Source organism: Cornus florida, unplaced genomic scaffold (assembly GCF_030987335.1).
Source record: "Cornus florida cultivar Cherokee Brave unplaced genomic scaffold, ASM3098733v1 CherokeeBrave_3.0.0_Hap2_Chr08, whole genome shotgun sequence".
NCBI lineage: Eukaryota > Viridiplantae > Streptophyta > Magnoliopsida > Cornales > Cornaceae > Cornus > Cornus florida.
Window position 1 is genome coordinate 2,111,513 of NW_026775578.1, and position 13,170 is coordinate 2,124,682.

Sequence of the window (13,170 nt, forward strand, 5' to 3'; positions counted from 1 at the left end):
ATCTGAACCCAATAATCTTTTTAACTTAGGGCTTGTTTGGTAAAGTAGTGGTATTCATTTTTAGTTATACTTTTATTTATGTGAAAACAGTTCCCTAACCTATACTATTGAATTTTTTATAACAGAAAAAAATATATGTGTTTGGTATTTTTTTTTTAAATGATTTTTTTATTTACTATTTGAGTTTAATTGAAAAATAATAAAATAACATTTTTAATTTTACTATTCGAGTATAATAAAACATGTTTATAAATTTATTTACTATTTGAGTATAATTGAAAAATAATAAAATAATATTTTTTTTACTATTTGAGTATAATTGAAAAATAATAAAATAATATTTTTTTTACTATTTGAGTATAATTGAAAAATAATAAAATAATATTTTTTTACTATTTGAGTATAATTTAAAAATAATAAAATAATATTTTTATTTTTACTATTCGAGTATAATAAAAAAAATTTTATTTTATTTTCTGTTTGAGTATAATTAAAAAATAATAAAATAATATTCTATTTACTATTTGAATATAATTCAAAAATAATAAAATAACATTATTAATTTTACTATTCAAGTATAATAAAATATGTTTTTAAATTTAGTTACTATTTGAATACAATTGAAAATTAATAAAAAAATATTTTATTTACTATTCGAGTATAATAAAATAAAAGGGTAAATTACACTCAGTGATTAGGTCATTTCTCACCTAAATGAAGATTTTGATTTTAATTTTTACTTATATTTTAATGAGTGATTTCGTATTTTACTTATATTTGGAAAGAGTGATTTTGTATTTCACTTACATCTTAAATGTCAATTTGCAGTGACGTAAGAGTACTTTTAGGTATAAAACGACTATGCTACTGTTTAACCTCCTTATTGACTATTTTTTTTACCAAACTACCCCCAAAGCATGGCCTTCTCTCTCCTCTCCTCTTCTTCCTTAACTCCACCCATCAATCCTGCTCATCCCTCGCCCAAATCCCACCTCAATCCTGTTCATCCCAACTTTATTGATCTTATCAAGTTGTTATATTTATTTATATTAATCTTATTTGCTGTCCAAACAATAGATATATATATATGTATCACACACATAACTTTTTCTTTTTTTCTTCTGAGTTCTCACAATATTATTTTCAAGAATCTTGGGTTTATTAAGTTATATTCCTTTTTTTTCTATTTCAGGAATTAATACTTTTGCAATTTTTCTACCAAATGCATACACATCGTACAAACACACATACTTAAGTGTGCATATATTTGTACAACAGTGGTGTATTTGCAATAGTGCTCTTAAGGCAGTATTATCTCTGCACCATTGACTGTTCTTTGGGGTCCTGATATTATTCTTTTCAAACTGTGAGATAAAGCCTTGAGGTGGTATTTCTGAGTACATATTAAAAGGTTCCTTTTTATAGAAATGGGATCTGTTTTTTTTACTTCTCATCATTCCCAAATAATAATAATAACAATTAAAATAATCAGTAAACAAGTAATGAAAAAATAAACAAAAACAAAAAAATATATATATATTTGAAAAGTCTCAGGTAGGAAGGAAGTTGATTTTGGCAATCATTTTTTGGTTCATTTATATGGATATAAACATGGTTTTTTTCGGTAATATGATGATTCCAGCAGGAAATTATTATCTGTCGAGTTCCGACGCAATCAGATAACGACTCAACTCCCTTACGAGGGGGATCAAGAAGACATATCATGGATGGATGCCTAAATTGGTGGGATCACCAGGCCCTATATCTGGTCTATTGGATTACGTTAGAGCTTGATGGGGACGCTAAGGCATATTGAATGGGGACGCTAAGGCATATTGAATCTTAGAGTGCTTTTATATATATATATATATATATATATATATATATATATGAGGTTTTTTATCATTTAAGATTATAGATATTTTATATTAAAAATTTGAGGGTAAAATGTTCACATGTATTAGAGGCTAAAATGTAAATTGGGGTGTAAGTGAAAATTAAAACTAAAATCTTCATCTCGCTGAAAAATGACCTAACTTCAGAGAATCTGAGTGTAATTTACCCTAAAATAAATTTTAAATATTTATTTACTATTCAAGTATAATTAAAAAATAATTAAACAATATTTTATTTACAGTATAGAAAATAAAAATAAAAATAACATTTTTAATTTTATTATTCAAGTATAATAAAATATTTTTTAAAAAATATATTTACCATTTGAGTGTAATGGAAAAATAATGAAATAATAAAATAGCATTTACTAATTATAAAAATATTAAATAATAGTATTTGAAAATCAAAAGTAAAAACCAAAGCGTCGTCTTGGAGCTGTGGGAATTGTGAAATAAATGACAACTAGTTTTCAAAAGTTTTGAAATAGAAAAGCCAAAATAGAGTTATCAAACAGATTTGTTGCCATTTAAAAAATTTAATAATGAAAATCACAACAGCAAATCAAAACTAAAAACATTGCCGAATACTGTCTTAACAAATTGGATATGAATTAAAGTTGATCCGTCAATAATCTGATTAAAATAATAATTATATTTATATTCTATATATGTATATATAAGATATCACCATTAAATTTATTTAGTTGTAACTTGTAATGAAAAAAACTAATCAGAATGATGTTCTCACCCACATGATAAAACTCTCTGCGATACTCTTTAATTTTAGAGATATGGGTTGATCAAGTTCACGCTAAAAAATTAAAAAATATCAAAATAATTAAGTATTTAAACAAGCACACATTACAGAATAAAATAAAATAAAATAATACGCTGAAGAAAAATAATAAATAATAATTTTACTAATTAATAATCATTCAAGAGTTACAATTTAGGAATCCCGTAATTCAAGGACCCTTAACCAAAATCCACTATTCATAAATTTATAAATAAATACTAAAGTTAAGTGGCATAATAATATCTTATTTCTAAATAAACAAGAATAGATTATAGATAAATCCCCAAATTGCAGATCCTCAATCTTGAGACTTGAACCTCTAATAATCTGAAAGATCAAAATAAAGTGGGTCAAACCCACGAACAACCTCCCTTTACCAAATCTCTAAAAATCGATAAATAGATCATTTCTAACTAAAACCAATCATAATAAAGTTTTATCCTTACTCACAATATGCAACATCAAACATAATAAATAAATAAATTCCCACCTAATTTTCTAAACACCCCCATTGGGCATTTTTGAAAAAAGTAAAATGCCAAAACAAGCATTACGGCATTACTTTTTATTTATTTATTTATTCTATTCCCTAGTCGGTACTCACGCATACCCCTCTAAAAAATTGTTTGCACCTAGCACGAATCGCTTACAGCATTACCTTATGTCAGATATGTGCAAAAATTAATTTAAGAGGTGTTTTCACTAAATTTAAAAAAATGAAGGAATTAATAAAACAATTTTTTAAATAGAGGGTGAAAGTACTATGCTATTGTTTTATTCACTTTACCCTGTATCATATAATTAATTTCTCATTCTTATTTTATCAAACTCCATTGTTTAACTTTTTCCACCATACAGGCACATAACAAAATAAAGATAAAAAGAGGCCATTATTCTTGACAAAGAAAACTTTATTTTTTTCAATGTTTCCTTTTTATTTTCACATCTCTACTGTGTGGAATCACAAATATCAGTACATATCAGTATTTATCCTATACTTATTATTACAATATAAATGCCAATAAGTTTTATATTATTTATATACATTTTCTGATAAACAACTAATCAAATATTTTATTTTTCTCAATTTCTATTGGCTTATTGTTTATTTATTTAGTTATAATTTCATAAAATTATTAATTTGTATTTATTAATTATTGAAGTAATTTTTTTTTTTGTATTTTTCAAAATAATTAATAAAAGACTATTCAGTTGAAAAAAAAAAAGGGGGCAGCCATTGCACCATTCTGAGTTAGCTCAAAAATTACATAGAACTAAATGATGTTTTGCTACCTTTTTTTTTAACATTACATTCTTAAATCCACCACAATTTTTTAATACATGCATGAAGGTGCATTTTAACTTGTGTACATATTGTGTGTATATATATATAATTATTCACAACGGCTCTTTCTTATTGAAATGTCTTTAATATTATTTTAAATTTAAAATACAATATATACCATTTATTTATAATTTAACCAAGTAAAGTAATTATTTCAGTTATTGAAAATTTTTATAATTAATTTTAAAATGAAAGTATTTATTAAAAAGAGGACTTAATGGGTCTATCAATTTATATATTTTTTTTGTTCAAGACTTCGCGCGCCCACATCATCCCCATGAAAGGAGGAAAAGTCCTATACAACAACCTTGAAACTAACAATACCAAAATCAAGACTTACACGAACTTAGCGTTCTAATGGTTTGAAATTGAATATGGATGCCGCTAATTGATACTGTAACTCAAATAGGCTCTCTCTCTCTCTCTCACAATGCGCGAGCGCGCGCGCGCGCGCGGTGTATGCAAGCAGCAGCTACTGGTAAAAGCTATACCCATCAAAATTGTTTAGGAACTTTCGAGCATTGTTGGTAGAATAAAACCAAAATCAAGAATTAAACGAGAGGCAATTTAGCAGACAAAGCATTTTCAACCCGTCAAACCTTACAAAACATGAAATTGAAATCCGTGACAAGAGGCCACCACCCATTACCGTAATCAGACGGCTCTCATTCAGCCACGACGACAGCTTCACCGTCAGGCGAAATGGTGGGCCCATTCTCAGCACCCTCGAACACCTTCGCGATCCTCTCTATGGGCACCAAAGGCAGGTACAACGAAACCGTGTACCCTCTGTCCGCCGTATAACACACGGCCCGATTGTATTTCTCCGACCAGTAAAGGCCTGTGGGGACCACTATATGAGCCACTTGGGGGAATAGGGGAAGCTGATTCAGAGAGCGCCAAGCCCACACGGCGTACTGCTCGGCCACCGGCTCGTACGTCGAATAGAGCGCTTTGGCGGTGGGCTCGTACTTGGTGTACATGGTCTTGGCTACGTTGGTAGCCGTGCCTACCAAGCCGGCTTCCTGGACTTCCGAGGCCACAGCTCGAGCCACCTCTGGAGCCTTCTGAGCCGCCGATAAAGCCTGGAGTGAAGCCTGCCTCACCAGCGAAGGCACGTGACGATCCAACTCGTTCAGGGACTCGTCCACCTGCAACGCACGTGAAACATTGTCAGGGTTCACGTTATACAACCGGTGTACCGGAAACGGCGCATCTGGACAATAAGATTAACCGAATAATATAACATGCGCCGTTTGCGTAAGATATATTAACAGAGAAGAAAGAATCTAAACCTTCCGATCAACGAACATGAGGAACTCGAAGGGCACGTCGTGAAACTTCTCGTAGACCGGTCCGATGACTGTTTTCACGGTGCCTTCGACGGTCTGGACACCGGGTTTCAGTGGACCAGAATTTTCTTTGGCGTACTCATAGAGGCATGAGAAGCAAACGACTATGTAGATCGACGCCACTTGGACAAAATCAAGATATTTCAGCCTCTTTTCATTGTCTTGAACCTTCAATTAAAATTAAAGCATAAAACAGAGAATCAGGCCTAAAAAAATACAGAGTATCAATTACCGAACAAAAAAGAGTATTAAGTAAACAAGATCGATCAAATATATGTTAATTCTTTGTAAAGATAAATTCCGGAGCAAGAATGAATTAATAAAGAAAGTAATCTCCATCAGAACAGCAGAAAACATCAATCGCCCTGTTTGGTTACTGAGAAAAGGGACGGAAACATATATAGAAAATAACAAGAGTTCAATCTTTTGCTTTCACGTTGTTCTGTTTGTTAAAGAAAAAGAAAAAAAAAAAAGTTTACAAAATCGAAACATATACTGTAGCGCAATTGATTAGGGTTTCTAGTTTTCTGAGATGCAAGATTCTGCTCCGTTTTCAATTCCATCAATTTATCGGAAACCAATCAGGTTTAATAGAGAAAGGAGAATTAAAACGAAACTAACACAGAAGATCGAAGTCAACGAAGAAAGACTCGCTTACCATCTCCTCAGGCTGTTTGGCTTCTGATTCCGCCATTCTTCAGATGCGAACTTCACCAGAGAGAGAGAGAGAGAAAAGAAATAGACTTATTGATATTTGATGCGAAAATCTAAGGAAGGAGGAAAGTTGGTAACGCAGACTACGCAGTCGGAAAAGAGAGTCGTAACAACTTACCCTTTATATTGGGATTCTCAATCTTGTGCGATGAGGTCGAAGAAGATCAACGGCCAGAATGAGATCTCTTCCACGTGTCAACCAAATGTTGGTGTTATGACGGTCCATCGCGAGTAAGACCAATAAAAGATCCGGAAAAACAAAAAAAAAAAAAAAAAATTTGGAAGAAGAAAAGAAAAATTTGGAAGAAGAGGTTAGATTAACTCGACTCTAAGGAATATTATATTTTATATGATTATATCGTACCATTGATAAAAATAATAAATAAATAATTATAATAGAAATATAAAGCCAGGGTGGTATTTGAGTTGTGAGTTTTTTTTTTTTATTATTGGTTGTTTGATTGAAACTTTTTTTTAATAAAACAAGCAGTGGTATTTCATGATAAGATTTGTGTCTCAATCGATTGACTTGTGAAGTTGTGATCAATAAGTACTGATAATTTATGCTTTTTGTTCTTAGTTTAAGATCAGTTGTATTATTTATTATTATAAAAATATAATACTATTAAGTGGTGACAAAAAAGAGAATTACTCTTTGTCTCATATTATTATGTTTAAAAATTAAAATTTTTAAAGTAATATTTAATATGAGACGAATGGAGTAATTACCAACTTATTTTTTTTAGTTTAGATATATATAATTGCTAAGTTTGAAATTTTTTAAAAATATAAAAAAACAATAATAGAAAGATAAAATTTATTTACTTTAATTTTTTAAAATAAATAATTAATTTAAAATTTAAAAAAAAATGAGATAATGAATTACTAACGTGGGCAGAGGTAGTACTACTTTTCTGTGACACGAGTGAAGTGATGTGCACGGGGATGGCAATGCAAATCTCATCGCATTGGCACGAAGTTCGATGACAGTATCTGCTCCCACCTCCCATAATGCTCCTGTGGGCCGTGGATTCCTTTCCTTAACAGCACGGAATACAATGTAATGTTGGAAACAGTAGTATTTTAAAAAAAAAATTTGAAAAAATAATTCGACATTCAAACTTTATTTACAAAAATATATACCCCTTCCTTTATTAGTAATTTATTTATCGCTTTTTATATGTTTTAAATTAGTTATTTTTTTTTTTAAGTTAAAGTATTTTTTCATTATTTCCATCATTCTCTTTGATTTTTTTAAAAAATTTCAAACTCCGTAACTATATATATTTAAATTAAAAAGGATAATTTGATAATTTTAAAAGGAAATAATAATAATTTGATAATATTAAAAGGGAACAATGCATTAATTGCATATCCTTTTAAAAAGTTATAAAAACTAAAGATGGACCACTAATAAGGGACGGAGATAATAATAAAAATGCTCTAGACAACCACTTTATAATTATGGAGATAATAATAAAAATGCTCTAGACAACCACTTTATAATTATAACAATAACAATGTATTTTCAAATGCTATGCCCGTAATAGTGTGTTTTTAAATTATATAATAAGTAAGACATTTATACTTATCACGGTTTCTTTTAAATTTGAACTTGTGTGTAAAAGATGGATCACAATTGTACTTTCATTATATCTCATCAAAGTTCAAATTTTTAAACGTTCAAAGGATGCAACCTAAAAATAAACTGAATACATGAACTGTATACTTCATTTTACAATTATATTAGTTTCTCACCTATAAAAAGTAACTATGTTGCAAAAGTGATATATATATATATATATAATTTTTTATGACAATAAACTCACATATTAATTTTTTTTTTTATCACTAAATTACAGCATTTAATAAAAGTGAGAGTTTAAGTCTCTTACAAATAAATGAAAAATAAATGAGTATTAATTAGTAGTTCTTGTGCGCAAGAAATATATATATATATATATACACACACTGTCACTTGAGCTGTAGACTTATTCTTACCATTATTTTCATCTCTCACATATAAAAGGCAAGTTAAGTTGAAAAACGTAAAAAATAATAATTTCTTATATACTAGTGTGTATATATATATATATATATATATATATATATATGTATGTATGCAATATGCATGAGTGACATCATGAAGATTTTCCACGTGGGCTGAATGGTTTGCAAAAGTAAATGCTTTCGTTTCTATCCTTTTTGCAATTTATTGATAAGTTCAAACTTCATCAATCCCCACCCCTCCCTTATCTAGTTATCTTCTTCAACTTCTTTTGAGCAAGTTACATCGAAGCAACATTCCATACCCGCCAAACAAATTTGACGTCAAAATTTCGACTGCTTTAGTTGTGAATTTCGGTTTTTGCATCCCATGAGTTTGAAAATTGTACCGTATTAAGATTACCAAATTTGAAAACTTTATCGTTTTAAAATAAAAAAAATTAAATATACTTTAATCGTGTACACCATACATTAAATATGCTTTCTTTATTATTCATCATATATTAACGTATGGTGCAGTTTTTAAAGTTTTTTTAAATTAGTTGATATAGTTTAACACAAATTGTACATAGATTTTAAATGTCATGTGTCAATATGCAAATAATTCAACTTAGGATAACTTAGAAAACTTGGACGATCCAAGTCCGTTTTTCTGACGTTGGATTTTAAAATTAAGATTACTTATGTCATATTTGGTACAACGGTTTTGGGTTTGAAATTGAAAAAAAAAAAAAAAAAAAAAATTCAAATTCTAAATTTAAATTTTTTAAATTGAATTTCAAGATGATGATTTGGTATTTCCAATTGAAATTGTATTTATATGGGTGAAGTGCATAAAACAATCTAAAGTATACGCGGAATATACTAACATTTTCATTCTTATTTTAAAAAGTGTGTTAATAACCCCCTCGTATTTTTGTGAGAAAACATTCCTTAAACAGAAATCTGACATAAAATAATGTTATAATACCTATTTTACCCTTTTACTTTTCTAAAAATGACATAAAATAATGTTGTAATACCTATTGCGCACATCAACTATATTCTTTTATTTTTAAATATTTTTTCTCTATGATATCTTTAACCGTTGAATAAAATAAAAAAAACATAAAAAAAGATAATACTTGAATCCAACCCATATTGAATGAAGTTCATTTAACCTGTCTACATGGCCCAATCATTTACCGACAAGTGTCCAAGAGCAATATTAGAATTAAGTTGGGTTTTATCCAACTATTCGAACTCACGTTTTCCGAACTTTTTTTTTTTTTTTTGGCTTACTTTCAGAACTCTCTGGATTGGATCATCGTTTTCTCTAAAATTTAAGGTGTGTTTGGATGAGTTGATTTGGAGGGATAAGGAGAGAACAGAAAAAAAAATGATAGGGTGTGAGTGTGTTTGGGGTGTGTTAAGTGGAGAGAAAAGAGAGGATAAGGAAAGATAAGGAGGGATAACTATCCCTCCTTATTCCTCATTTGGTTTCTCTTCCATTTTGAGAAGGCAGGAGAGAAAGCATAGTAAGTAAGTGGTATTTTGATAATACTCAAAATAGCCTCCACAAATCAATATACAAAAAAGTTATTCCATTCAAGTCCCAATTATATAATTATCCTTACTAACCTACCAGGGCAACAAATAAAGTTTGCTTTAATTAATTCTTGGTGTATTTTGATTAATAGTGTCCCTAAGAAATAGAAGATAAAGGAACAATGGTTTAGGGAATTAGGGACATTATGAAAGGGTAAGACAGTAATTTGGTCACTATAATTTATTTTATCTCCTCAATCTTATCCAAACAAAAATAATTATCATTTCTTTTATTTTTTCTCCTATCAATTCAAACATGAATAGAAATTATTACTATAATTTCTTTTCTTTTATTTTCTTTTTTCTCCTAATTAATACTATTATTTCTCTTATTTTTTCTCCTATATATCCAAACGCACCCTTAATTTATCCCACATCAAGTACACCGTTTTCCCTTGCGTATTTTGATTAAAAGTGTCCTTAAGAAATAGAAGAAAAAAGAACAATGGTTCAGGGAACTAGGGACATTACAAAAGAGTAGGACAGTAACTTGGTCACTATCGTTTCTTTTCTCTCCACTATTTTATATAAAAAATAATAATTATCACTTTTTTTCCCCCTATTAATCTACACAGGAATAGAAATTATTACTATCCTTTCTTTTATTTTATTTTCTCTCCTAACTAGTACTATTATTTCTCTTATTTTCTCTCCTATACATCCAAATGCACCCTTAATTTATCCCACATCATATACATTATTTTCGCTTGCTTTAGCAGAACCCCAATTCGTTGCCTTATTTCTTCCTGAAGAGTAGTCCTCATCTCTCACTCTGTTTCACCTTATTCATCACAAAACCCATAAATGAAATCATTATATAAATCCAAAACCAAACATGTGTGTGGAAATATGAATCTATATTATGAAAACGCGTTTGAGATTTTGTTCGAATTTGAATTGTAGACGAACCATATTTATTTCCTCTACTTCTTGAGCTCGGCAGCCAAAGACAGAGAAAACTCCATTGTTAGATAATTATGATCAACACTCGTTGAACAAGAAGCCTCTTGATTATTATAACTATTAAAACCATTAAATTGAAACACTTGGTGTTGTCGGTGCTATTGAAAATTGAAATTAGCTCCATCTTCAATCCCCAAAACAGAGCTCGTAAGCCAACCCAGATTTTTAGAATACAAGATATGGTTAGCTAGAGAGAGAATGAGAAATGCATGGGAAAGCGTGGGGGATGAGTGAGATGTGTGCATATACGCAAAGATGTCAGTGAAGAGCATTTATGTAACTATTTGCCATGCTTGATTCATCACCGGACTGAACTTCATCGCCCACTCGTCGTCACGAGCGCATGTGAGTAGATCTAACACATCTTTCACACACATACGTACACCCCCTTTTTCTCCGGCGACTGCAATTCGGCCCTCAACATCAACTCTTGGCAACTATTGTTCTCAACGACGGCAAGCACCAGGGTGAATGGAATAGATGGTGATGTGACAACGAGGATGGAGGAGTTGAGAGAACTGAGAAATTGGGGATGGAGAGATGTGAGGCAAACGAAGAGAATGAACTAAAAACGGGTTATACTTGAAAATTGATGGGCAATGCCCAATTTAATTTTATATTAATTTCAAACATTTGTCAGTAATTTGATTGGGTCATGTAGCCAGGTTGGATGAACTTGGTTGAACCCAAGTATTGTCCCAAAAAATAAAAATAAAAACACACATTGAAAAAAAATATATATTTCAACTAAATAGAGATTGATATATAAATAGGAGAAATTATTGTATGAACTAAGTCTACCATCTCATTTGGCTGAGTTGGTGGACTACACCAACTAATTTTAGACAGATGGATTAAAAAATTATTTTTATATTCAATTTGCCACGTCAACGCAACTGGGTGAAGAAATTGACGAAGAAAAACAAACTTACTTCTTTGCCCAAAACTAGTGTTTCTCTCTCTATCTCTTCTTTGCCCAAAACCAGTGTTTAATAGTGCTTATGATGCCCGGCGGTGAAGTGGCGGCAACGGTGATGAGCTGCGACGGTGGACAGGTTCAGCCGTGAGCTTGCAGCTTGGGATTGATGGCGACCGGTGGGATAGTAATGGGCTCAGTACGACTGTAGATGTTGTGGTTTTGTGGAGTCTGATTAGGTAATTGTTTTTTAGAAATATTTAATTATACGAAAATTTCAAGAGCACTGAATTTTAGGAAAAATTTAGTTTCCTAATCTGGTTTAACTTCCTTATTGGTTTAAGGAAAATTCAGTTTCCTAATATGATTTAACTTCCTTATTGGTTTCGGATTATAGTAAAGGCAAGTTCTTGTAGGACAAGTTTGGGGACTCTATAAATATCAACTCTAATAAGATTTTAGAATGTGAAAATTAGAGATAAATTTGTACCAATACAAGAGAGAGCAATTGAGAGAGATTGAGAGAAAATTTTCCATTGTAATTTGTTCATCTTTTTCATAATGAATTTGTTCGGTGTGCTCCATGGACGTAGCCCTAAGATTTGGGTGAACCATGTATATCTTGTGTTCTTGTGTGTGATTTTTTTTTTTTTTTTTCGTGATTGCTTGTTTTCGCCACAACAACTCGTATCAAATCCGGTTGATTATGCAGTGCAATTCTAACAACTGGTATCAGAGCCTTTGGTTAAGAACCTAGGGCACATAAGGCGTTTGATGAAATTCTGAAAGTCTTTCGATCAGATCTGTTTGTTCGAGTGGGAGTAATGACATCAGAAGATAAGACATCCATATCTATGATTGAGAAATTCGATGGCACAAACTTCAGTTTTTGGAAGATGCAAATTGAGATCTCTTGTTTCAGAAAAATCTGTATCAACCTTTGGGAGAGAAGCCAGAGCATACAAAGGATGCAGAATGGGAATTACTTGATAGGAAGGCTCTTGGCACCGTTTGATTGACGTTGTCAAAGTCAATCGCCTTTAACATCAAGAACGAAAAGACGGCGAAGTTTCTCATTGCAGCCCTTTTTAGTATGTATGAACAGCCTTCTGCAGCGAACAAGGTGCACTTGATCAAGAAGTTTTTCAATATGAAGATGGTCGAAGGTGGTAAGTTTAACGAACATCTAAATGTGTTCAACGAGATAGTTGGGCAATTAGAGTTTGTTGATATTAACTTCAAAGACGAGGTTCGAGTACTGCTAATTCTAGGGTAGTTACCCGATAGTTGGAGTGGCACAGATACAGCGATCAGTAGCTCTGCAGGGAAGACCAAGTTGAAGTTTGATGAAGTTGTGAGCATGATTCTGACTAAAGAAATCAGAAAACAAACAGCAGGAGTTTCCACCTGTGGTTCGGCATTAAATGTTGAAAGCAGAAAGGCAAGGGTTTAAATAAGAAGAAAGGCAACGGTGATAGAAATAGAGGTAGATCCAAGTTAAGGAATGGAAGGATACAGTCTCAAAATTTCAAGAATTCCACAGATCTCAGTGACGTTGAGTGTTAGAATTGTGGAAAGAAGGGACATTACCGTTT

At 31.0% G+C, this 13,170-nt stretch overlaps 1 protein-coding gene across 1 annotated transcript; it reads right to left on the bottom strand.

Moving 5' to 3' along the window:
• Positions 1-4,536: 4,536 nt before the first annotated feature.
• LOC132268847 (stress-related protein) lies at positions 4,537-6,204 on the bottom strand. Its single transcript, XM_059769708.1, has 3 exons — positions 6,047-6,204; positions 5,332-5,556; positions 4,537-5,187 (listed from the first exon to the last, which is right to left on the bottom strand). The coding sequence occupies exons 1-3, from the start codon at positions 6,080-6,082 to the stop codon at positions 4,702-4,704; spliced, it is 747 nt and encodes a 248-aa protein (XP_059625691.1). The 5' UTR covers positions 6,083-6,204; the 3' UTR covers positions 4,537-4,701.
• Between the last annotated feature and the right edge of the window lie 6,966 nt (positions 6,205-13,170).

What these genes read in the sequence shown, in the direction of transcription:
- LOC132268847 (XM_059769708.1), bottom strand. Translation starts at nt 6,082, where the DNA reads ATGGCGGAATCAGAAGCCAAACAGCCTGAGGAGATG. An exon ending in CCAAACAGCCTGAGGAGATG is followed by an intron (nt 5,557 to 6,046) that starts GTAAGCGAGTCT and finishes TTTTAATTGAAG; the next exon opens with GTTCAAGACAATGAAAAGAG. An exon ending in TCATGTTCGTTGATCGGAAG is followed by an intron (nt 5,188 to 5,331) that starts GTTTAGATTCTT and finishes CGTGCGTTGCAG; the next exon opens with GTGGACGAGTCCCTGAACGA.